At 41.8% G+C, this 24,371-nt stretch overlaps 1 protein-coding gene and 1 long non-coding RNA gene across 2 annotated transcripts in view; one reads left to right on the top strand and one right to left on the bottom strand.

Moving 5' to 3' along the window:
* Positions 1-16,195, bottom strand: part of LOC140188594 (uncharacterized) — a 32,276-nt gene extending 16,081 nt beyond the window's left edge. Inside the window, exon 1 of the long non-coding RNA XR_011883336.1 lies at positions 15,939-16,195. This is a non-coding gene — a long non-coding RNA (uncharacterized lncRNA). The remainder of the gene's footprint in view (positions 1-15,938) is intronic.
* On the top strand, positions 10,711-19,054 carry klhdc7a (kelch domain containing 7A). The gene has a single exon (XM_072245022.1). It carries the CDS (start codon positions 10,847-10,849, stop codon positions 13,655-13,657), a length of 2,811 nt encoding a protein of 936 aa, XP_072101123.1. The 5' UTR covers positions 10,711-10,846; the 3' UTR covers positions 13,658-19,054.
* Positions 19,055-24,371: the final 5,317 nt, after the last annotated feature.

The following is a 24,371-nucleotide window of genomic DNA, read 5'->3' as shown; positions in this document are numbered from 1 at the left end:
TATACTCTTTATGTTTGTCGGGGGGCATATTATATTTGAAGGATTCCCACCCATCAGCTGATCCATCATTAATTGACACTCAGTTAGTTTTCAGTAAATTAGGAGGCAAGTCTGCAGGGAACGACTGTATAATGTTTAAGCTGTTCTATCAGTAATCCAGACGCGTGACCTAAAGACCCTGATATACGAGTTTAAATCCCACCAAAGCAGCTGGGGAATTTATGAAGTCTGGAATTAAAACTCTGGTATCAGTAATGATGCTCATGAAACCACCAGATTGTTGTAAAAATCCATCTGGTTTGTTAATGTCATTTAAGGAATAAAAATCTGCTATACATACCCAGGCTGGTCTCTATGTTGCTCCAAGCCATCAGCAATGGTACTTTTAATTATCTTTTACAATTGCATAAAATCTGCTTTGTTATGCTAAACCACCAGGATAATATTAAAACCTCCTGGAATGACCAGTCTCTCATCATTCCCTAAGCAGTTTAATCTGTACTTATTTGAGCAGGTCTCACAGGAATCGCTGGCCTGGTTGGTGAGAGCCAGCACAGAGCATTCCCTCAGTGGATAGAAAGCCCTGCCTACAATCAGACTTCAATAGCTGTCCAAGTCATTCCGCTTGCTTACCAAGTTTGAATATTTGTGTGTCTCTGACATTCGCAGTTATTTAAACATTATTAAAAATTAATTGTACTACTACATTTCCTAAAATGTTTTTTTCAAAAGATGTTTAAAAATTTACAACAATAATAAACATATTAGTACAGATAAACTTAAATTAACTAAATTAACACACAACACTAATAAATACATTATAGATAAATTTAAGTTCACTCAATTAACCAAAATGTAAATGACCTGCTGGGAAATTGCAAAAATTATGGCACCTCATGTAGCCAAGTATTGGAAGATGGGCAGAAGATTGCCAGATAAACCATCTCTGGAAGTACAAAAATGCTATACTTGCTTCCTAACAAATACCTGGACCTCCTGATAGCTACCTGACTTTCTGATGGTACAGCCAATGCTGGCCGAAGCTCAGATGGAGATGAGAAGACATACAGGAGGGAGATATACTGGCTAGTTGAGTGGTGTTGCAGGAAGAACTTTGTACTCAATGCCAGTAAGACGAAAGAGCTGATTATGGACTTCAGGAAGGGTAAGATGAAGGAACACGAACCAATCCTCATAGGGGGATCAAAAGTGGAGAGAGTGAGCAATTTCATGTTCCTGGGTGTCGAGATCGCTGAGGATCTAACCTGGTCCCAACATATCAATGCAACTATAAAGAAGACAAGACAGCAGCTATATTTCATTTGGAGTTTGAAGAGATTTGGTTTGTCCCTAAGACGCTTGAGAACTTCTATAGATGTACCATAGAGAGCATTCCGACAGGCTGCATCACTATCTGGTATGGGGGGGGGGCGGGGGGGTGACTACTGCACAGCACCGAAAGAAGCTGCAGAAAGTTGTAAAATTAATCAGCTCCATCTTGGGTACTAACCTCCATAGTATCCAAGACATCTTCAAGGAGCAGTGCCTCCGGAAGTTGACGTCCATCATTAAGGACCCCCATCACCCAGGACATGCCCTCTTCTCACTGTTACCATCAGGAAGGAGGTACAGAAGCCTGAAGGCACACACTCAGCGATTCAGGAACAGCTTCTTCCCCTCTGCCATCTGATTCATATATGGACATTGAACCCAAGAACACTATTTCACTTTTTAAAATATATATTATTTCTGTTGTGCACTATTGTTAATCTAACTATTTAATGTACATATATATATATAGTTACTATAATTGACTTACTTATTTTTCTCTTTCTATTTTATCACGTATTGCATTGAACTGCTGCCGCTAAGTTAACAAATTTCACGACTCATGCCGAGGACAATAAACCTGATTCTGACATTGACTTTCCTAAGTTTCCTGACACCTAATGAGAAAAGTACAAGCAGACTGTATAGAATGGCTGAACAGCTTCCCTCCACTGTGCCTCTGAGACAGTCCTCTATACAGTGTCAGAGAGATATTGGATTCTATGACCCTTGGCCTGTGACATCTATTACAGAATATCTTACCTTATCACTTGTGTACAAGTGGAATGAATTAATCCTCCATCACACGAGCTGAATAACAATGTGATGGAAACTGCAACCTCCCAGTCAGACAGACAATAACGTACAACTGCCTCAACATAATCTCGAAACACCTTTGATGTTCACAGCCCTCTCCGGTTCTTTTCAAATCAGACAAGCGACCTTATAATGCTTTTCTAGCCCTGGTAGTCCTTGAGAACCAGCTGGAGTATTTGAGATTGAAGTTGGTAGAAGCATCAAGAACTGGAAAACTGAGATGCAAATCTACCTTAACTATGTACATGGTAAGGCCGGCTAAAGAGCTAAATAGCACAGCTATAATATTAAGGTCATCTGCTCACTGCTACTGCCATGAACTAATATTAAATTTTTCATTGCTTCCCCACTACAACCCAACCAGGGAACTCATACAGCATTTTTTTCCTACAACTTTGTTTGAAGAAGTCGGAACCAACTGCTGAAAGAACTAGAATCATAGAGAAGGACACCCAGAAGCAGGCCCTTTGGCCCATCTCATCCATGACAAAAGCATTTAAACTGTCGACTCCCAATGACCTATACCTACGAGGACCATAACCCTCCATATCCATATCCAAATTTCTCTTAAATGTTGAAATTGAGCTTGCGTGGACCACTTGCACTGGCAGCTCATTCGACACTCTCATGACCCTCTGAGTGAAGAAGTTTCCCCTCATGTTCCTGTTAACCTTCTCATCTTTTACCATTAAGCCATGACCTCTGGTTGCCACTGCGCACTCCTAACTCAGCTTTGTAGAGCATAACTCAGGGCTAGAGCCTCACTCAGATACTTTCCATAGTTACTTTCTTCTTTTCCTCTGGGGTTTCTCTTCCAACTGTGGCTATTCACTGAAAACCTTGACATGCCCTCATCGAATTCCATGGCTTTTCTTGCCACATCTACTCTCTAACCACTAACCCCCTACTTCTTGGTGGCCATCCTGATCTTCAACATCTTACCACAGGGCTCCAGTCTCAGCCAACTACCATTCCCACCCCTCACAACACAACTGGGCCCAGATTTCTGATGCTCCCTTGCTCTCAATGCCGAGGACTTAATGTTGTCAAGACGCCATATTTACCTCCATGCACTCCGCAACATTCCAAAGAAGGGAGGTGAAGCACCCTAGGGCTTTGGGCTTCCATCACCAAAGAGGTCTTCATCAACAGACATAGTTTTACTGAAACACTGAAGAACCCTTCAGCAAGTTTGGAATGTTGCTATTTAAGAGAGTGAAACAGAGAGCAGGATTCTCGAGGCAGAGTGATGGCAGATAATGTTGCAAGTTTCAAAAATATGAAGTTTATTATTTGCTGTGCACATGGAACAAGTGGAGATGTTCCTGTGTGTGAACAGTTGACATCATCATTATCCTGGGAGAGAATAGAGTACAGAGCATCTGCAACAAGAGGAAGGCATTATTACTATTATTATTATTATTATTATTATATCTGAGACCCATGAAACATTTCCCAATTTTCTAGCTTCACAGACAATGGATGGTATGCCTTACAAAGGCATTGTAAGTCCTTTGAAAGGATGTTTTAACCCAGTGCCTTGAAAGAGCTTTTAGAGTTACAAGTTTGGCATGTGTAATTAATAACTGGAAATGGTGATCACATGATTAAACTAAACAATGGAAAAGAGATGCAATTTTAAAATACTCAGGAAGATTAATAATAAGGCTCAATAACAAGAGAGTTCAAGTGGAATTGTTTGACATAGATTATTTAAAATTTGAGGATCCATATTGAGTGGCCTCAACATTAAAACAAAATGAAGCGGCTTTGCCTGAGGTAAGATTCTTTAATCCCAGTATTGACCAAGCAAAAGACAGCAGCAATAATGTTGTCTTTGTCCATAGAGTCATTCCATATGATTACAGAAAATGACATCAATGAGAAATCCTGGGAGAAGAAGGCCTGGAATTCAGCGGAATCTGGGACAATTTCAGTGGAAACTGCACAGAGAGGGTAACTCCACACATAGGAATTCATCGAACACGCACGATATGGGGCTGCAGCATGGCAGTGGCATCAATCATTAGATCACTAAAAGTAAGTGGCTCGCCTGTGAGGATGGTGATTGACATTGCCACAGTATAAATCATTCTTTGATAGGTCTCAACACACAAGAGCAGATGCTTACTACAACTGCAAAGGTAAGCTGAAACATTATTTTTGTAAGTTCCCAGAAATGCAGCAAATGTTGTATGAATTGTCTTTGTAATGGCAATGCAATTGAGGATGTTGAAGGGAGACCCGATAGAGATATAGAAAAATATGATGGATAGGAAACCACCATCAACCCAGTGTGTGTGTGCAGCGTCAGGTCAAGAGACAAGAGCTTGGAGGGGATATGAGAAGGAATTTTTTTCACCCAAGGGGTGACTGGGATTTGGATGGAATTGCCTGAAGTGTTGGTTGAATGGGTCCTTAACTGCTTGGCTGCCAGTGACGAGTGGTGTTCTGCAGGGGCCAGTGTTGAGATGCTTCTTTTCATTTTACATATCAATAATGCGGGTGATGGAACTGTTGACTTTGTGGCCAAGTTTGCAGATGATACCAAGATAGTGTTGAGAAAGCAGGGAGTCTGTAAAAAGTCTTAGACAGGTTAGGAAAACGGGCAAAGAAGTGGCTAATGGAAAATAGCGTAAGGAAGTTTATGGCCGTGCATTGTGGTGGAAGGAATAAAAGTGTAGACTATTTTCAAAACAGGGAGAAAATTCAAAAATCTGAGTCCTCGAGCAGAATTCCCTAAGGGTTAACTTGCTGGTCGATTCAATGGTCAGTAAGGCAAGTATAATGTTAGCATTCGATTTTACAGGACTAGAATATAAAACCAAAGACGTAATCCTGAGGCTTTATAAGGCATTGGTCAGACCACCTTTGGAAGTATTGTGGGCAGTTTTGTCCCCTTATCGAAAAACAGATGTGTTGTCATTGGAGAGGGTCCAGAGCTGGTTCTTGAGAATGATTCTGGGGATGAAAAGGTTAACATATGAGATGCATTTGATGGCTCTGGGCCTGTACTTGCCGAAGCTCAGAAGATTGAGGGGGATCTCATTGAAATCTATCAGATATTGAAAGGCTGCTGAGAGGATGTTTCCTGTAGCGGGGGAGTCTAAGAACAGAAGGCACAGCCTCAGACTACAAGGACATCCCTTTAGAATAGGAATGAGGAGGATTTTCATTAGCCAGACAGTAGTGAAACTGTGGAGTATACTGCCACATACAGCTGTAGAAGCCACATCATTAGGTATATTTAAAGCAGAGGTTAATAGGTTCTTGATTAGTCAGTGTGTCAAAGGTTAAGGGGAGAAGGCAGGAGAATGGTGTTGAGAGGGATAATGGAATGGTGGAGCACTCTGAAGGGGCCAAAGCCTAATTCTGCTCCTGTCTTATGGTCTTAAAAGCTTCCACAATTTTGAGGAAATATCTATGTAAGCTAAATGGCCAAGGCCCATGGGCTAGTTAGTGGAATTAATATTGATGGCACTAGACAGTTAGCATAGACATGATGGACTACTTTTGTGCTCTGTGACTATGACATGACTAAAGCGTCATTGGCACACTATGCTATGGCCTATAATGTATCTGTTAGAGTGCACAACAGTTTCTGGGCTATGTACAAAGATGTGATAAACAAGTCTTCATTCTGTAAAGTGATTTTGGGTTATTTCATAAAACAATGCTCTTCAATTAGAATGTAAGTGGTGAAATGGTGCATTGTTAACGTTTGGCAGAGTTGTACTACCAAGTTGCAGTAAATAAGCCAACTGGAATGAAGTAAGGTTTCAGTCAACTGAAGCACTTTGCCCACATAAAATGAATTATGTTCTTTATGTATGAACCTTGCACTCTCAGATTGATCAGGTTTAGTTCCATTAATTCACCTTTAACAATTTGTTTCAATTTAGCCCTGGCTAATTTCAAGTCTCGGTTAATTTCTTTTCCAGTTCAACAACAGATATTGTATTAAATAAATTCAGTGGGTCTCTGTTCAGTTTTTAAATGAGGCAAATTTATAATTTCTTTCATTTTTTTTTTGCTTTTGTGTTACTCAGCCTTTGTTCATCGATCTGCTTATTCCCTAAGGCTATATTCCGTGAAGCATTGATGAAAGAATTTCTATTGAAACCAGCCAAAGGATTCTCAGCAATAACTGCAGGATGGTGGCCAATGAAAGAAGTCGCCTTTACACTGTCTCTCATCCTCAGAATATCCCAAGCTTTCACAGAGTTATTGCTGTACTGTCAAAGAGAATCCCAGTATTTAGTTCTACATTGAGCAAAGATATCACAAACAGCAAATGATGTTTTCCCTCTCACTATTACAAGTGATATTGCTTGTTTGAAGGAAAAATGTTAGTTGAACAATTGCTTCTTTTTTCGCATCTTAACGTGAAATTGTATCCGTCTACCTGTACAGTCATTTGTTGCAAGTGTTGTGATATATTGATTTGCTTCTTTCACCTCAATTTCTCAGTTAAAGTATTATTTATGGCGATTGCCTAAGGGAGGAGATTAACTGAAATCATGTTGAAAATGATTCTGATATATGCACTATCGACTCAAACGTAGGTCAGTAAAGTGCACAAGATCACTAACTGCCTTCATGAATTGTGCTGGATGAAATAAATAGTATGCAAACTCACACACGTTTATAGTTTTTAAACAAAGTTTTTGAAAAATACCAGGTAAATATATATGCCGCCAACAAAGTTAGAGTCGGTTTCCTTCAGAGCAGCATGACATTACTTTACCGTGCAAAATAAATGGCATGCCTACACTACCACAACATACATAACTTATACCCTAGTAAATAAATAACATGTCCTACAGTGAATAACCTTTATGGTCTTCTACAAGTACAATTTCTCATTATAAATCAGTAAGTCACACTTACCTGCTCAATTGTAGTAAGTTTTTCCTACTCTTTTTTAAGAACATAACCCTTACAAAGGCATTCACAGAGAGCAGTCTTTCCCCGCAGCAAAATTAAAGTCAAATATCTCCCTCTTCTCCAAAGCCACCCCACCCCCTCCCCAACCAATCACAGTCCAACCCTGCCCAACCACTTTCTGTAGCTCCAATGACTTGTTCACCTGCATCTATTCCTATTTCTGAAAAAAAGGACGTGCATCTTTTATCTTTACATTAACTTATGTTTGTAATGTACTGTGGTACTGCAGCACATAAAGCTAACTTTCATGGGATTTAAATCATGAATTAAAGTATGTATAACTTCAACCATAAGTCTAAACTTAGACTTAAAGTATTAACTTTTTTCCTGTCTCCGCAGGCGCTGGTTAGATTCTCTGAGAATTTCCAGCATTTTCTGCTTTTTTTCAGAATCCCAACAACAATTCTACAAAGCAACACAATGAGCAGCAGCATATAGAAGTCAATTTAAAGCAGAGTTGCAATGTCAAATGGAATCTAGTCTTTAGTGCAGGAAATACTCAGCCTGCCGTGCCACATCTGTAGAAAAAGAAACAGATGGAAGACCAGTGATGGGAGAGAGAACATTTTAAATTGCAAAGAGAGTGACGAAGGGATGGTAGGAGAAGGGGCATTTCTTTGATAGGGTGAAGCGAGAGATGCTGAGGTGATAAACTATGAAATCATGTAACAGGTTACTGAGAACAGTGAGAGAGAGAAAGAGAGAGGGGAAAAGAGAGCAGGAGAGAGACAGGCGACAGACGGACAGAGAAAATAGAAAGGATGTGTAAAAACCATGAAACGCAAATCGACGTAGAAGAAAATGCCCACCAGATTAGGCAGTGTCAATGCAGAGAGATGGCCACTTCAGAAACAAAGAATGGGTATTATCTGAAATCATCATTCAACTCAATATGAGACCATAAGCAATTGGAGCAGAGGTTGTCTATTCAGCCCATCAAGTTTGCTCCACCGTTCAACTATTGTTGATTTTTTTAAACACTAATCTCCCAGCATCTCCCTGTAATTCTTAGTTCTCTGAGAGTTGTGCACCATGCCACATACTCAGATCTTAGAGATACAGCACAGAAACAGGCTCTTCCTGTCATGGTCCGGTCCGTGAAATCCATTTCACGGTCTGGTCCATGTTCCTTATTCCAGGTTTTCTGGTTTTCCCCAGTTTGTATCCCTATCCCTATCCCTATCCCTGAATCCCTTCCCTTCCCTCCCCTCCGTTGCCTCATCTGAAGCCTTGCCTCGCCTGTAATCCTGTCAAGTTCTATCACCGGAACAAGATAAGGAACTGTCTATCGTTGTTTTGAACTGTTTCTGTGTCCATGCCTTCACTAGGTAGGTCTGGCTGTTTGCCGCCACCTAGTGTTGGGAACCATCTGTATCCATGCCTTCACTAGGTAGGTCCAGCCGTTTGCCGCTACCTAGTGTTGGGATCTGTCTTTGTGTCCTCGCCTTCGCTAGGTAGGTCCGGCCGTTTGCCGTGACCTAGTGTTGGGAACCATCTGTATTCACGCCTTCACTAGGTAGGTCCAGCCGTTTGCCGCTACCTTGTGTTGGGAACTGTCTCGTCATATTCTATATTCTGTGTAATGAGTCCTGGCCCTACGTCCTGTACCCAAGGAGGGGTCCCGGCTTTGTTTTCTGTGTATGGGTCCCAGCCCTATGTCCTGTTTCCAAGGAGGAGTCTTGGCTCTGTGTTCCATGTTCCTGTCTCTCCCTCGACCAAGGCTCTGCGTTCCTGTCTCTCCCTCAACCTAGTCAAGGCTTCAGGGTCTCATCCAGTCCTAGCCATGATCCAAGAACCTTGTCCTGTCCAAGCCATGGCTTTGTGTTCTCCTCTTGTCAATGTGTCTCGCCCAGCCCAGGAGAACCTTACCCAGCCTGGTGCTTGGGTTCCCTCATTCTGTCCAGGAGTCTCACGTCTGGTCCTGTAGCCACGTCCTGCCCTCGCCTAGTTCTGGAGTCTGAGCCCAAGTCAAGTCCCTGGTTCTGGGTCATTGCCCAGTCTCTGGTTCGGAGTCTATACCCAAGCTTTGAAATACCCTATCCTTGAAGAACCCAAGCCTTGTCACATCTTTGCCTAGATCCGGGGTCCGAGCCCGAGTCAAGACCCAGGTTTCGAGGTCCTTGTCCAGTCTCTGGCTCTGTGCCCAAGCCCAGGCTCCTAGTTCCAAGTTCCATGTCCTGGTTCCCCTATCCTAGTCAAGTCCTAGTCCAGGCCCTGTATCCTTGTCTCGCCCAGGGCCTGTGGCATGTCCAGCATCCTTTCTTCCCCACTTCCCTTGCTTCCTTGTCATGCCTAGCCCTGTTCCTAGTACTTCAGTGTCTGTTTCTTGCATTTGGGTCCACTCCCAATGTCCCCATTATGACCCTTCCACCCAGTGGGTGTACACCGACCATCAACCACCCACTTACACTATAGTAATTCCATCTTCCACCTCCCTGAGCTAGTCCAACCTTTCCCCTTCCTTGCAGCGCTCTGATCACTAAGGACGAACTCTGCTGTTGTCTTCAAACCTGCCAATATGAGTGGTGCTGTCGTAGCTTGTCAAACTGATCCTACCTTGCAGAGGCGGAATGCCAGCCCTCAGACACTTCCTCGTATCTTCAGCTGGATCGGCAGGCCGTTGTTTCCCCATACAGTCATGGACCTCGCATCCATAGGCAATATTCCTTCCTTATGATCTTCCTCCCCATGTACCCTGGGTCTATGCCGTGCAAAAATCCACAACTGCTCCGTCCAAGGCTAACCGATTATTTCAGTCTGCCCTTAGAACAATGTGTTGCGGTGGGGTGGAGATGGGTCTCTACCAAAGGAGGTGCAAGGTGCTCCTTCTGTCTGCTGGCCTGCAGGTCACCCTTGGGCGAGGGTTAGCACCTGCTTAGCCCACCCCCACCCCCGATCAGGGCCACGTGAAGCCATGGGAGGAGGTGGTGGATGGTCATCTGAGTAGCCGGTGCATATCACGTCCTGGTTATGTGACCACTGACGCCAGGCAAACAATCTCTGAAGAGTACTGATAATGGCTGGGGTCACCAGTCTTGTAAAGACACTGAAAAGAAAGCGATCTCATTCCATGTCATCCCGTGGATTTCCATGGCTCATTACTTCAAAGTTCAGAGTTCAAAGTAAGTTTATGACCAAAGTACATATATGTCAGCACGTACAATCCTGAGGTTCATTGTCCTGTGGGCATACTCAGCAAATCTGTAGAAAAGTACAGATCAATGAAAGATCAACCAGAGTGCAGAAGACAACAGACTGTGCAAACGCAAATATAAGTAAAATGCAATAAATAAAGAGAACGTGAGGTCATGAGATAAAGAGTTCTTAAAGTGAGATAATTGGTGGTTGAAACATCTCAATGATAAGAAAGTGAGTGTAGTTATCCCCTTTTGATTTGGTTTTGTTGAGCAAGAGTTTTAAAAATATGCTCCTTTCCCTTTTAAGTTGTGTAGTTTTTATAAACTTTCCTTTAAACAGGTTGGAAAGGACGATAGGGCAGAATTCCATGAATTGTTCCTGTAAGTCATTAATTAATGAGACCTCCTCCTTTAGCCAGAAGAGGAAGGGCTGGACACGACGCGTAATGTTTCAGTTGTTTCTTTAAACAGGTGAGGGTCACCTTTGCAATAACACGGAAGGCGAGCTGCTCAGCTGCAGCCCGACATTTGATAGCTGGCTTGTTTGTGACAGGGTCAGCGGCAGCGAGCATCAATGATTAAGCGGTTTGTCGGGTCTTGGAACATGACAGCTCACTATGGAATTCGCGGGGAAAGCTATCGTGTCGGCTGCTTTCGTGGTCACCCTGACTTTAATTTACAAGTACTATAAAGCAAGATCTGCCAATGCTACTCGAAGGCGAGGTTCGGGAAATTCCGACTGCCAAGACTCATTAGAATCTCCAGAGGAAAGCGACGCAGATGCATGGCCGTGGCCAAGTTCTCAAAGGCTCAACAGGCAGGAAAATGTCAGTGACCCCACAAGGCAGATCAAAGGAAGTGAACAGAGCCCCGAGAAACCTGGCGTGAAAACTGAATCACTGAATAACGCGGCTGACATCCATTGCGCAGACAGAAAGGATCTCCGAACTGCAGGTGAGCGGAACAATGGGATTGGGGATGTCGAGAGCAACAGGCTGCAAGGAGAAATTCCGCAGCCAGGTGAGCCCGGGGCGACGAGGAATCATCTGGCAGAGTCAAGGGGTAACGACCTTGCTCCAAACTCTGCCGCAGCTGCTATCAGTGAAGCGTGTGTGGTCAGAAACTTCCAAGCTAAAGAAGGTAATAAATTAAATTCCAACCAGGGCTCAGGAACAGAGAAGGCGGAGAGCAAAAGCGATGAAACTGTACACATTGCTGGGGAGGAGGATTATTTGAACGATATCAGTTCTCAAACATGTGCCGAACAAGGATTGGATGCGTATTGTATCAGGGAGTCCCAACTGGGTCAGAATATTAGTTCCTTTGATGTTGTGAGTGCTGACTATGACTCTGAAAATATAAGCCTGTCTGCAAATGTTACTGAATCCTTCCAAGATCTTCTCATTTCACCCACATCTGAGGTGGCTAAAAGCAGTCAGCTTCAACCTGTAGAGGATCAGCCAACTGAACTCTTGGAAAATGAGACCCTGGAGGGTCTCAACAGCAATAGGCAGTCAGCCAGAAGGGTCTGGGAACATGAAAATAACTCCAGTGCCTGTAAGAAATGCCCTGAAATCAAAATTCAGAGATCTAATACTCCATATGTTCAGTCTGCATATCAGGTCAAACATGAAAATGCCCAAACTGGCAATGGATCTGAAGGTGGGCTAAATATTTTGCAGCCCTGTATGGAAGTGAATCAGAAGATCATTTCAACTTCAGAAATGACAACAGATGCAAATGACTATCAGGACAGAAATAGCACCTGTTCCCTTGCTCAAATTACCACAGATCAAGTTCCCCCTGACAACCTCAACAACTCATTTCTCCAGAAAGAGATGAGAGACCAGCCAGCAGTTTATTGTTCTTTGAGTTCAATTCAGGATGATATAGGTTTGACTGTCAAACCAAAGACAGTCTGTTCGTTGTTATCTGGATTGTGCCCAGATGAACATCCAGAAACCACCAATATTTCTTCCTGTTCATCTGAGTCTGACATCAGTATAAGAGCAATCTCCAGAAAACACAGTATTTCGACAATTGCTGAGACCCCAGCATTTCTAATTGACCTCCAGTCAGACTCACAGGTTTGTTCAGAAGAAAGCACCTCAGGTGACTTTAACTTTAGAGCACCTTCAGTTGATGACCTGAGCACCAGTTCTCTGGGCTCTCTGGTAGATTCATTATATTTGTCTCAGCCAGACCTCAGCAAGGAAACAGCAGTAGAAATTGTTGCTGGAGCCAATTTTATTCCAATCCCTTTGAGCAATGAGTCAAGTGTTGAAGTTATGAAATGTCGTTTGGATCTGGGGAACTGTTATGAGATTTTGTGCGTTGCAAAGAAACATGACCTAAAGGACCTGCAAGATGCTGCTTACCAAGTCATGAGTGACAATTACTTGCAGGTTTTGAAGAACCCAAGTATTTATGGTCAACTCAAAGCAACTGAAAGAGAACTGATCCTGTCAAGAAGGATGGATGGGAAAAGATATTTAATGGTAGTCGATGTGGATGTTCAGGATAATGTCTGGACTAAGGCAGCAGTTCAACAAAAGACAGATGGTCAAAACATTGCCAGATTACTGAAACCTTTTCAGACCAATCACAAAGTGTATTATTACAAGAATGAGAATGATTCATGGCATCCATTAGTTGACCTGGAAGTTGAATCAATCTCCAAGGATTGTGCATTATGCACCATGTATAATTATCTATTTGTTGTGGCTGGTTGTCAGGGGTCTGGTAAAAGAATTAAACTATCCAACAAAGTGTTCTGCTACAATCCAGTGACTAACATTTGGAGCGAGATCAGTCCATTAAACCAGGCCAGGCCCAACTGCAAACTTGTGGCTTTGGATGGGCACCTTTATGCAATTGGTGGAGAGTGCCTCAGTACAATGGAAAAGTATGATCCCAGAACAGACAGATGGACTTTCACTGCACCTCTACCACGAGGAATCTTTGCTGTAACGCACAAAGCTACAGTGTGTAATGGTGAGATTTACGTGAGTAGGGGCATCACCTATTATCAACTTCTCAGATACAATCCCAAAGAAAACTCATGGAATGATTGCAGCATGATGAGCAGGAAGGACAAGATGACTGATATAGCAGCTGTCAAAAACTTCATCTACAGGTTTGAGATTAACCAGGATTATGGTATCAGTGTGTTTCGGTATCATATCATCACCAAAACCAGTGATGAATGTGCCACCAAAATAGTTTGCAAGATGGCACCATTTCAGTGTGCTGTTGTGGATGACACTATCTACTGCATCAATAAACAGTTCATGATGCAGTTTATAGCTCATGAGATATCACCTTATTTTAAAGTGGAAGATTGCACAGTCCCTCCTGGAGCAAAAGGAATTCTGTTTCCGTTTGTCCTTACGCTGCCAGAAAGAAACACATTACAGACTCGAGTGTAATTGTTGTTGAAAATCCCTGTTTCATAAAAGATGGTCTAAAAAGTTTTCTTTATGTTATTACATAAAAACAGAAAATATTGGAAATACTCAGTAGGTAAAATAGCATCTATGAAAAGAGAAACAGAGTCAATATTTCAGGCCTTTTATCAGCTGAAAAATGATTGAACTGAAGTATTAACTTTCTACTTCTGCAGAGAACTACTGAGTATTTCCATAATTTTGTTCAGTTTCAGATTTCCACCATCTGCAGAATTTTGCTTTTTGACATTAGTTGTTTGGTGTACCAATAGCAAAATGTGTCTAATTTACTTTCTCTCCATCATTTCAAGAGAGGTTTGCTCCATGGAAGTCCCTTTCAACTTGAAATTCAGTCTAGGTTGGACTGTTCTATGTTACCTTTCAATCTTTCAGTAGTTTACCAGTAGGAAATTAAGTGAATGAGATACGATCTTATCAATCTATCCTCACCTGCCCTTGTAGGAAGAAAATTTTCACACAAAAATATAAATAAGAGGTCAGTAATTATAATGTCAGGCATTATCAATATCTGGAAAAGTAAGAAAGCAGTGTGAGTAGATCTGCCGTGGTGTGAACAAAGTCACTGGAGAGAGACTGAAGCTAGTGGATATTGGAGTGTTTATTCAACAAAAATAGACATCATATTGAGATGTTCTCGGAAGAAGAGGCCCACTCAACCCAATATTACATGACATTTTATACACTAAAGATCAAAGGTAACAGCAGCACAATTCTATAGTTACAATGTACCTACAATGCTTCCTTTGAATTACATATAGTTTTCAAACACTTCCTTCTTTGCACCCACACTCCAGACACCCAAAATGAATCGGCATTGTTTGCTTTGCAATCAACTCCTGTCTGCAGTTCTATGAATACTATTGTTCAGGGCTGCATTTTAAATTCAATCTACAATCCATGTTCAGTTCTGAAGATTGGTTACTGGTGAAATTAATACACAACCTAACAAGATCTACTGAGGAAGTGTGGACCATTCGTAGGTCAGCAAGGGTTGATTCTTGGTAGAGTTTCTGGTGGGACCATCCTGTGTAAAGTGCCTACAAGTGAACACAGAGTAGACTTTGGTCATCAACCTGAAACCTCTCCCTGTTTCTCTCTCTCTGCAGATGCTGCCTGATCTGTAGAACACTTTTAGCATTTTATGTTTTAACTGAGTGTGATAAAGGGAGCAGGAAACACTGGAAGAAGACTTTTAGCAAAAAATTAACATGAAGATTGACACAGTGAGCTAAATGGTCAGTCCAGTGCTGTACTGTTCGATGTTGAATGTTCTTTGTAATGCTCCTCTTATTAACTATTCAGACATTTCTTGTTAGGAGTCACCCACAGCTATATGGGCAAGATATCGAAAGTGAATCCAAATCAATCCCAGCATGCTCCCAAAGTAGAAGAGGAGAGAGCCAGGACAATTCTTCAAAGTTTTAGTCTGTTTGGAGTCATGGAGAGTCACGGGATCATACTGTGTGTGCTCACTTAGCTCAATGTCAAACACACATCTACACTCATTTCCTGTTTTTTTTTTAACCATCTCCCCATAAATGACCCTACCAGCCAATTTTACCTGCCACACCAGTGGCAAATTCACAGCAGTCAATTAACCCACCAACTAGCATGGAAATGTGGGAAAAGTCTCCGGGGAGGGGGGGGGAAGAGTAGCTAGAGGAATCTTACTGGGAGATGAGAAATTTTCTCTCACACTGCATCCACGGTCAGGATCAAACCCAGGTCTCTGGACCTGTAAGGCAGAGGCACTGTGCCACTCACAAGCCCATCAAGAGCAAATTGGCTAAATCAGGGATATTTTGCTGCCGATTAAATAAACAGTTCCTGTTGTTTAAACAGCACAGATCAGAGGTACTCTCTATAAAACTAGGTGAGCGACATCAGAACAAATGACAGCATCTAAAACAGAGAGGTCGATTTGAATCATTTCAAACAAATGCCCTTGAATTTTTATTGCTGATAAACTATTAAATCTTTCAGGGCCTCATTATGCAAAAAAAAATTCTTCCAAGCTTTATCACTACCATCAAGGAAGCCAATTGTCATAAGAAGTTTATAACACCGCATATGCCATAAGCAAGATTTTATAGGCTACCATCTGCAAGATATTCATGTTAAAGCTTCGCTGTCAGATTACCAAGTACAATGCTGTACTGTATGAGTACACAAACTTTCAGGAACATGTTCCTTGTGCTGAGCTTCCCCTACGAGGTGCAGAGGTTGTGAATATGAGCCAAACCTGCAGTTTTCTTTTAGACCAGCGCTGCCGAATCAAGAATCCAGATGCCCTTTCATCACGATTGCGGGGAAGACTGAAGGGATCTTCTCAGTGATATCCTCTGTCCGTTCTCAGATCCCATTTCCTGCCCGCGAGCAGTCATGGCATGAATGTGGAATAGTCAGAGCACGTTAAATAAAATCTCCCACTTTCAGAAGCAGCAGTGATTGACAGAGCAACTTAAAGTTAAGCCACAGACTCTTCCTTGTGGACTTTTTTTTGACTGAGGACTGAGATATGGGGATGGGGTCCTATATATGTGTGCTATTCACTAAAACTTTAAATCATTGACAGAAGGATGTCATTGTAAAAGAGGACCTGACCTGCCCCTGTTTATTACCTTATTGAATAGTGATTTTGACCCCTGTAGAATTTTGCTCTCAACTGTAAACAGAGCCTTTAAAAAAAATTCTCCATTCATTTCCATTAACTGGAGAGCAGGAGAACACATTAAAAGCATGGTATCACCCTATAAATAAAAATTATCATTTTATCCCCTCATTGGTTTTGAACACTGCCATAAAACAGGCACCTCAGGACAAATTCAAAAACTACAACTTCACCAGAATGACATTATGACAGGGCATACTACGTCTCAGAAACCATTGCATAATCTATGACGTTTATCAATGCATCACCATTCAAACAATTAGTTTCAGTCTAGAATGCTAAATTGTGGCTTACAATGGCTTTTGGGACTAATAAACAATACAATTTGCATTAATACAAAATGTTTTTGGTTTAGTATCCTCAGGACTAAAATTGGTCAATCTGATAGTGAATGGTTTTAGACCATTTCATAATAACCACATGTAGTGTACAAAGACAATTACCTTGCATGCAAGACAATCGCTCTCAGTTCCCTCTTGAAAATGACTGATAGTCAGTACCTGCCACGCCAAAAGATATCACATTCCAGTTCACTACTCTCTTGAAAAGGGCAAACACTCCAAATACAACTTATTCTTAACTTCACTGAGGTTAGCCTCACCCATGAGGCACAGTAGCGTAGTGGTTAGCACAACACTTTACAGTACAGGCAACCCCAGTTCAATTCCTGCTACTGCCTATAAGGAGTTTGTACATTATCCCTATGACCACGTGGGTTCCAGGTGCTCCAGTTTCCTCCTACAGTCCAAAAGTGTACCATTTGGTAGGTTAATTGGTCAGTGTAAATTGTCCTGTGATTAGGCTTGGATTAAATCAGGGATTGCTGGGCAGCACGGCTCGAAAGACCAGAAGGGCCTATTCCACCTGGTATCTGAATAAATAAAAGGTGCTCCTCTCTCAATACTTAACCTGTAATAACCTATTAATAGAGATGCTATGAATTATTTAAATGACAGCATTCCATCATGGTACCTTGAAAAATCTACCGTCTACACCAAGTTCCGAACTGGTCATTTTCTTTAGTACTTCGTCCTGGCAAGTTTAAACTGGTTCTGTCCTTTCTCTCCAGCTTACAACATATGTGACCAATACTCACTAAAAATTTTATGCATGCCTTGTTTTGCTGATGTCATGTTAGTTGCTAACATTGGTTACTTGCTAATGTAAAGACAGGCTAACACAGATCTGATGCCCCAAAACTCAGCTTAGACAGGAACCCTCCATAGCATAGTATTGCCAATATTTTCTCAATGAGTGGTTCTCACTAACATGAATGACAGGATGTGATTTTTGTGTAGGTGAAATTTACATTTGAGGTGTATTTTCCAGTGTTTTGTGACGTTGCAATGGATGTTCATTGGCACTGCAGTGACGCGTTCTGTCTAGCTACAGAAAGACACAATTAGTGTAAGACTGCACTCTATGCTTCTTGACATTTCCTTTGAAACCTGCAATGTTGAAAGTGTTTTAAAATAATTTTCAATTTTCTGGTGAATGTATTGGTAGTAAAACTCACTGATCTTTGAAATCAAATATACTACAAGCTAATAAAATATTCTCATGACAAAGCAATGACAGACTCCATAAAGAAATTCTTTTAGTGTTATTCTAGAGGGTTTCCACCTGCCACAGACTCAGCTCTACCTAAAATTTAAAATACCATAGTTATAATTTATTCAATTTTCTTTCTTAACTCAGCTTTACCACTAATGCTACCCAGTGCTGTCAAAACTAGCAACACCAATGTCCTTTCTTCTGATGGAAGATTGTCAGCCTGAAGCATTAACTCTCCATCTCCACAGACGCTGCCTGATCTGATGAGTATTTTCAGCATCTTTTGTTTCATTACTGCCAGAGCCCACAGATGATTACCAAAACTGGGGACATTCCTCCTCCCCAGCCTTCACCCCTCTTTCATCCGTCAACACTTAATTTTACACTGTAGCGATTCCTTAATTTCATTAGGCATAATTCACCTTAAGGGTTAAGGGTTAAGTTCGCCGCATGTGTTACGTGTTACGTTATGCGTTATTACGTTTTGGGGCAGAGTTTTTTCATATATACGCACGACATTGCTATTTGTTGGCGGTCGCAATAAAGTGTACGTTAGAAGTAACTACACTCGTGTCGTCTCATATAGTACACGCAAAAATGCCAAGGCCTGGAAGCTAGAACTCATTGTGCAAAATTTAACTGTGAAATAAAATCAAGTACAAAGGAAATTTTTGAGCTTATTACATGTTCAAGAAAGTCTGCTGTTCTTTTTGCAGCGCGCTCATACTGCACACCTAATACACGAATGCAGCAATGAACCAGGATAGGTAGTACTGTACAATAGCCTTTATCAGCGGCCACTTGTCCAATATATATGCATTGTCCAAGGGAGGTGTAAGCCAGCCAGGTTCTCTCAGTGTTTTTGACATCTGCTTGCTATTGAATGTAGTACTAAGAACTTGATTTACTTAAACAGTGCCATGAGACAGTTTTCTCACTCAGCTTCTTCCACCATCTCCAAGCCTGTCATACCCCCTGGTCATGATCTTTTCCTATTACCTTACTTTCACAGCCAACACAATCCCAAAGACCTTCTCCCCACATCACTCCACTTTTTAGTTGTCTGAACCCTGTCCACCCCGTACCAATCAGCACATAATCCATAGTTTCAGAGGCACCTCTGTTTTCTGTACCACATTTCAAACTTCATCCACTAGTACAGAGAGCCAACAGTAGTGTACCGTAAAACCTGAGAAAAAAATCATGCAGAAACTGCACTCCTAATCCCCAAGAGGACCACAAATAGGGTTTGGAGACTTGCTTGCTTCAATGATCTGGAGAGCTATGTTGGCTGGAGATAGGGCCTTGTGCTCTGGCTCTTGGTAGGGTCACCCATGCCAAACAGGTCAAAGGGTAGAGGCCAGACTAAGAGTCGTCCACTGGATCCTTCAGATTCGGGGGTTCAGCTCAAAGCGAAAAAACCCTAACTGGTCAAAAAAAAGTTGTTACGGAAACAGCAACGAAGAATTCTTCTATACGGACAGAGCTAGAGGACTTTCACTGCTGCCCTAAATGCCAGCAGCATAATGGGCAGTAAGTAATCCCCATCTAGTTACCCCTGCTGGGTACTGCAGGTGTACGTGGAAATTTGGTTAAGAATCAGATTAGATTTATTGCGATGCATTTTGAGATTGAGTAGCTCACAATGCAATGTGAACAGACTCAGATCCTATGGACAACTAATGGAAGCCACTGGCTCCAGCCCAGCAATGCACTGCTCTTAGATGAGAGCCAAGGAGCAAAGTTAGGCCAAATACACTTGCTGCTACCTAATCCTGGTAGGGTTGCAAGAACTTGAAGAAGTGATTTACTACAATGCTTCCAGGAGAAAGAGAATTTAGGAATGGGAGAATGGAGAAACTGTTCTCCTTATGGCAGAAGATGTCAGGAAGTGATTCAGTAGATGTGTTCAAAGTTATTTTCATTGAGTAATTACGGAGCAATCGTTTCTAACGATGGGAGGGTCACAAGAATGCACAGACTTGGGATCATTTGCAAAGGAACTAAATTGGAGATTTTAATTGATATGAAGTCCTGTGCAGTGCGAAGTGAAATTCGCTTCCTGCAAGTCTGGTAGAATAAAGCTTGTAGGGCCACAGTGAAAGGGCAGATGGTATAATCAGAATGACAAAATGCCTCCAATTTCACAAAGATGCAAGGCTGGCCAAATGCTGCATAACTAATAGCACCCTCCTCCAAATTTATAGTTCCCCTCCCAAAGTATATGTTTTGAGTAAGTGAAATAAATGTACTTTAAGCTGTTTCACATGTTTCAATACCTGCTATTACACAGATTGCAGGAAGCAGCAGCAACTGAAACTGGATTAGATATAAATGCTGGTTAGTCAAGCTTGCAGAGCAGGGCTCTAAGAGTAGATTAAACATTCTTCAGCACTTGCTTTGCTTCAAGCAAACATAATGTTTAACAATAAATAACTAGCTGCAGTGGAAAGCAATCCTGTGGGAGGCAATCCAATGTGTTGCATTGAACCTGCAATTCAAGATGAAACAACAGGAATAAAAAATGTTTCACAAGCCTCTTTTTGTTTAGTTGCAAACAACTGAACACAATTTGCATTCAAACTTAGCACATAAAACATTGTGGTTTCTCCTAAATGGAGTCAAAATATATATTAGCTTGATTTGATTAAATTGTAGAGTACCCTTGAGGGCTGAATAGCCACATTCTGATCCAACAAATCTGTTGAATGTTGGTCCATTGTAGAAAGAAAAAAAAGATCTCACCAAATGTGCCTACTTATTGTTTTAATGCTTTGTAATTTATCAAAAAAAAGGATACGGAAACAGAATGTAATGAACAAGTAAGCAATCTCTTAATGTGTCTCTCAGAAAGAAGAAATTAGACGACTGAGTAGTTTGTGGGGTAAATTTTAACTCCAGGCATGGAACAGATGGGCAGAGGGCATTGTCATGCTGGGTAAGCAGATGCCACACTGCAGCTCACAAGATCTGGATTGGCACCCAAGAGATAACCAGCCATGCATCCAGACAGGTAGATTGTTCAGAGGTGGGAACAGTTCATGTTCTTCCCATCCACAGAATAAATCGAGACAAAACAGGTCGTTTGTTCCAAGTAATCAATCCTGGCTCTACATTCCACATAAAGTGTCTTCTCACCCTCCTTCATCAGAATGTGCTTTGTAGTATATCTTTCAAACACTTAGACTATCTGACAGTTTGAAATACTATAATGAAAATGACTGTGAAATGTAAGTATCTATGAATTCTTACTGTACATACAGCAGTGCCGTAAATGTGATAGCTCCAAGTTCTACTGTTCTACGAAGTAAGATGGATTTTGAGTTTGTGAGATTGTGTAAAAAGCATAACAGCCTATTTCAGATCAGCACCAATTTTTACTGGTTCTGAAGTCTAAACTGTGCTTCATTTCTGACGTTGTGTACATCTTCAGTTTCATCATTCAAGTTATGTTCATTCATGTTCCTCTGAAATGCCTTGTGTGTTTCATTTTTTAAAACATGCTCCAAAAATGCAGATTGTTGGTGTTGATGTTGTTGAAGTAGGACATAGCCAAGAGAAGAGGAAGAGGCTGTGCCAAGCCAGGCTGAATTGGCTTAACTTAACCTCCTTTTTCCAAGTGAATCTCCCAATGCTCACTCCCAAAGCCTTCATACCTTTCGGCAACTGGCAGACCATTGAGCAGAAATACCCACTAAAGCGTCACTCTGAGACTGCACGTCTGTAGCAGAATTTTAATAATAATCACCAAATGTCGGCTTGGATGAACAGAAAGAGATAAGGGCACAATTCCCCCTCCATTGCAGAGACTCAAACTGTTGCTGTTGCAAGCAATCAATCCTACAGCTCGGGAAAAGGGCATTCAACGCAACAAGTCTGAGCTGGTGTAAATGCTCCTCAACAGGATCCGCTTTCATCTGAACCTGGCTCAGACCTGACAGCCTAGTGTTAGATGCTGGGTGCCTGGATTTCATTTCATTCTATTCCCAACAATGATATCATTATCAGAACAGAAGACTATTGAAAGAAATTAAATAGTGAAGGAAATGTGAATGGCAAAAGATAAGACAGAAGACAGAATGGGAACAGCCTGGCAGTCCGGGTAAAGAGAGGCAGCCATTCCTATGTTCTGAAAGACAGAAGACTGTGTGATTCACAAATTTTCATTCAAGCAAGCCCAGGGGAATTGAAACATTGAGCAGCTCATAAAAACCCAGAATATTAAAGAAAGAAAGAATACACATTAATATCACTGCTTACCACATTCTCAGAATATCCCAAAGCACTTCACAAACAATTAATTATTTTTGAAGATAAGCCACATTTACTACGTAGGCAAACTCAGCAGTCAATTTGTATAGAACCAACTCTCATAAACAGAGAGATAAATGTCCAGTTAATCTAGTTCTCGACAACATTAGTTGAGATAAGGAATGTAGACGACCTTCGCTCTAAATGAGATCTTAAATAGCCATTTGAGCCACCAGAACAAACAGGACACCTTTATCCAAGGGATCCTAATATCTCCTATGTGCTTCAGTATCAATTTTCATTTTGTGACACCCTTCTGAAGTTTCATCCTAGATTTTGTGCTCCAGCCTGAAGAAGCCTGGTTTGATCTCACGGTATCCTAACTTGGAGAAAAACCGAAAAATTACTGTTTTGAATACTTTTCAGTAAATTTCATTTCTCTCCCTGTCACTGGGGAATATTGAAACCTGCTGTGACCTTTTAATGATGAAAATTGCAGCAGGTTTCATGCCTGCCAATATATTTAAATTATTTTCACAATCTATTGATTTTTAATTACTTTCCTTTGTTTTATAGTGACAGGGCTCAAGGCATTCTGTCAGAAATGCTCAGACTGGGTAGGGATCAGTCCCGTGTTCAGAACAAGCTATTTAGCATATGTATCATCCAAACACTTAGACTGTCTGACAGGCTGCCTTTTCATAATGAAAATGCCACTTGACATGTGGTTGGAAAATCTGAGTAATCTCCTATGAATCCCAAAACCCAGCACTGTCAGTCAACTGATAGCTCTGTTCAAACAGAGTGGACTATTTCTTCAGCTTGTGTGAGAGAGCCTGAGGCCTCCATCGGTCAGAGTTGATCATGGATGTTGCATCCTAGATGTCTGGATATGCCAGCCTGGGCAGTATGATACGGAGAACAAGCTGTTGCCCGTGAAGCAAGATCCCATTCTCCACTCGACTGATGCACCCGAAGAAACAACAGAGACTGGTACAGTTTGGTACCAGCAGTGTCACAGGAGTTGCCAGTCAGTATTGAGCTCAATGTGGGACTGCCTGGGGACTCCAGCTCCGGATTTTTCCCTCTGGATTTACTCCCAAAGCCTTCCCCATGAGTAGGTATAGCTGCAAGGGAGCCAAAATTTGAGATCAGAGTTTTCCTTCTCCTAGATGAGCTGCCAACCATGGCTGAAGAGCCCAATCTGTCCGAAGCAATGGGTTTTAAGGCACCAGTAACCCACCTTTGCCCCTTCTTCTGTCAGTAGAAACGGTTCCATTGGGCTTAGTTGCTAAGCCACATGTGAAGGCCAGGAGCTGGACTTGGTTGTCAGGGGCTATTTGAGGCACACGCTATTGGGAACATTTAATAGGTAGTGGGAGCTTGTCCCCATTACCACCCATGGCTATAACAACCTTAAGGAACTGACTAAGAGAGTAAAGTGAGTTACAATGAGTTAGTGCCACATTTTATACCAATCCCAGTTTTGATTTCCATTGTAGTCCTACAGCCTAATCACTGAAATCTTTGCATTCCTCAGGTTCCACTCTGTTCTTCATCTTCAGCAACATTTCTCCATCTTTAGCAAACTTACCTTTGGCTGACAAGTTTTTAGTCGCATGTCCTAGCATCTCTTTATGGGGCTCGGTGTTGGATTTCATTCAATAACAGAATGGGTGGCACTGTAGCATAGTGGTTAGCACAACGCTTTACAGCACCATGTTCTATTCCTGCCGCTGTCTGTAAGGAAATTATACGTTTTCCCCGTGAATGTGTAGGTTCCCTCCGGGTGCTCCAGTTTCCTCCCATATTCCAAAGATATACTAGTTGGTAGGTTAATTGGTCATTGTAAGTGGTCCATGATTAGGCCAGGATTAAATTGGCGAGGCTCAAAGGGCTGGAAGGCCTATTCATCGCTGTTTCTCAATAGATGAGTAAATAACATCAAAATGAAGCACCTTGGGAGTGGCCTGGCATATTAAAGGTACACTATAATTGCAAATTGTTATTGTTGAAGTCAAGGGTCAATGGTCCAAAGGAGATCACATTGAACCTTTCTGAACTGGCCCACACCAGCCTCCCTTATCCAGATCTACTTCCCCACAGTGATATTTCCAATATTATGAGGTACATGTCATAGTCAGTTATCGGCCTGGGACTCTACTGCACAGAGACTGAGACTGCCATAAACACACGCTT

The sequence above is a fragment of the Mobula birostris genome, chromosome 27, assembly GCF_030028105.1.
Source record: "Mobula birostris isolate sMobBir1 chromosome 27, sMobBir1.hap1, whole genome shotgun sequence".
Classification (NCBI taxonomy): Eukaryota; Metazoa; Chordata; class Chondrichthyes; order Myliobatiformes; family Myliobatidae; genus Mobula; species Mobula birostris.
Note: the sequence above shows the minus strand (reverse complement) of the source record. Positions and strands in the feature narration are given on the sequence as shown.

Excerpts from the sequence above, each read along its gene's own strand:
- klhdc7a (XM_072245022.1), top strand. The coding sequence starts at position 10,847 with ATGGAATTCGCGGGGAAAGCTATCGTGTCGGCTGCTTTCGTGGTCACC.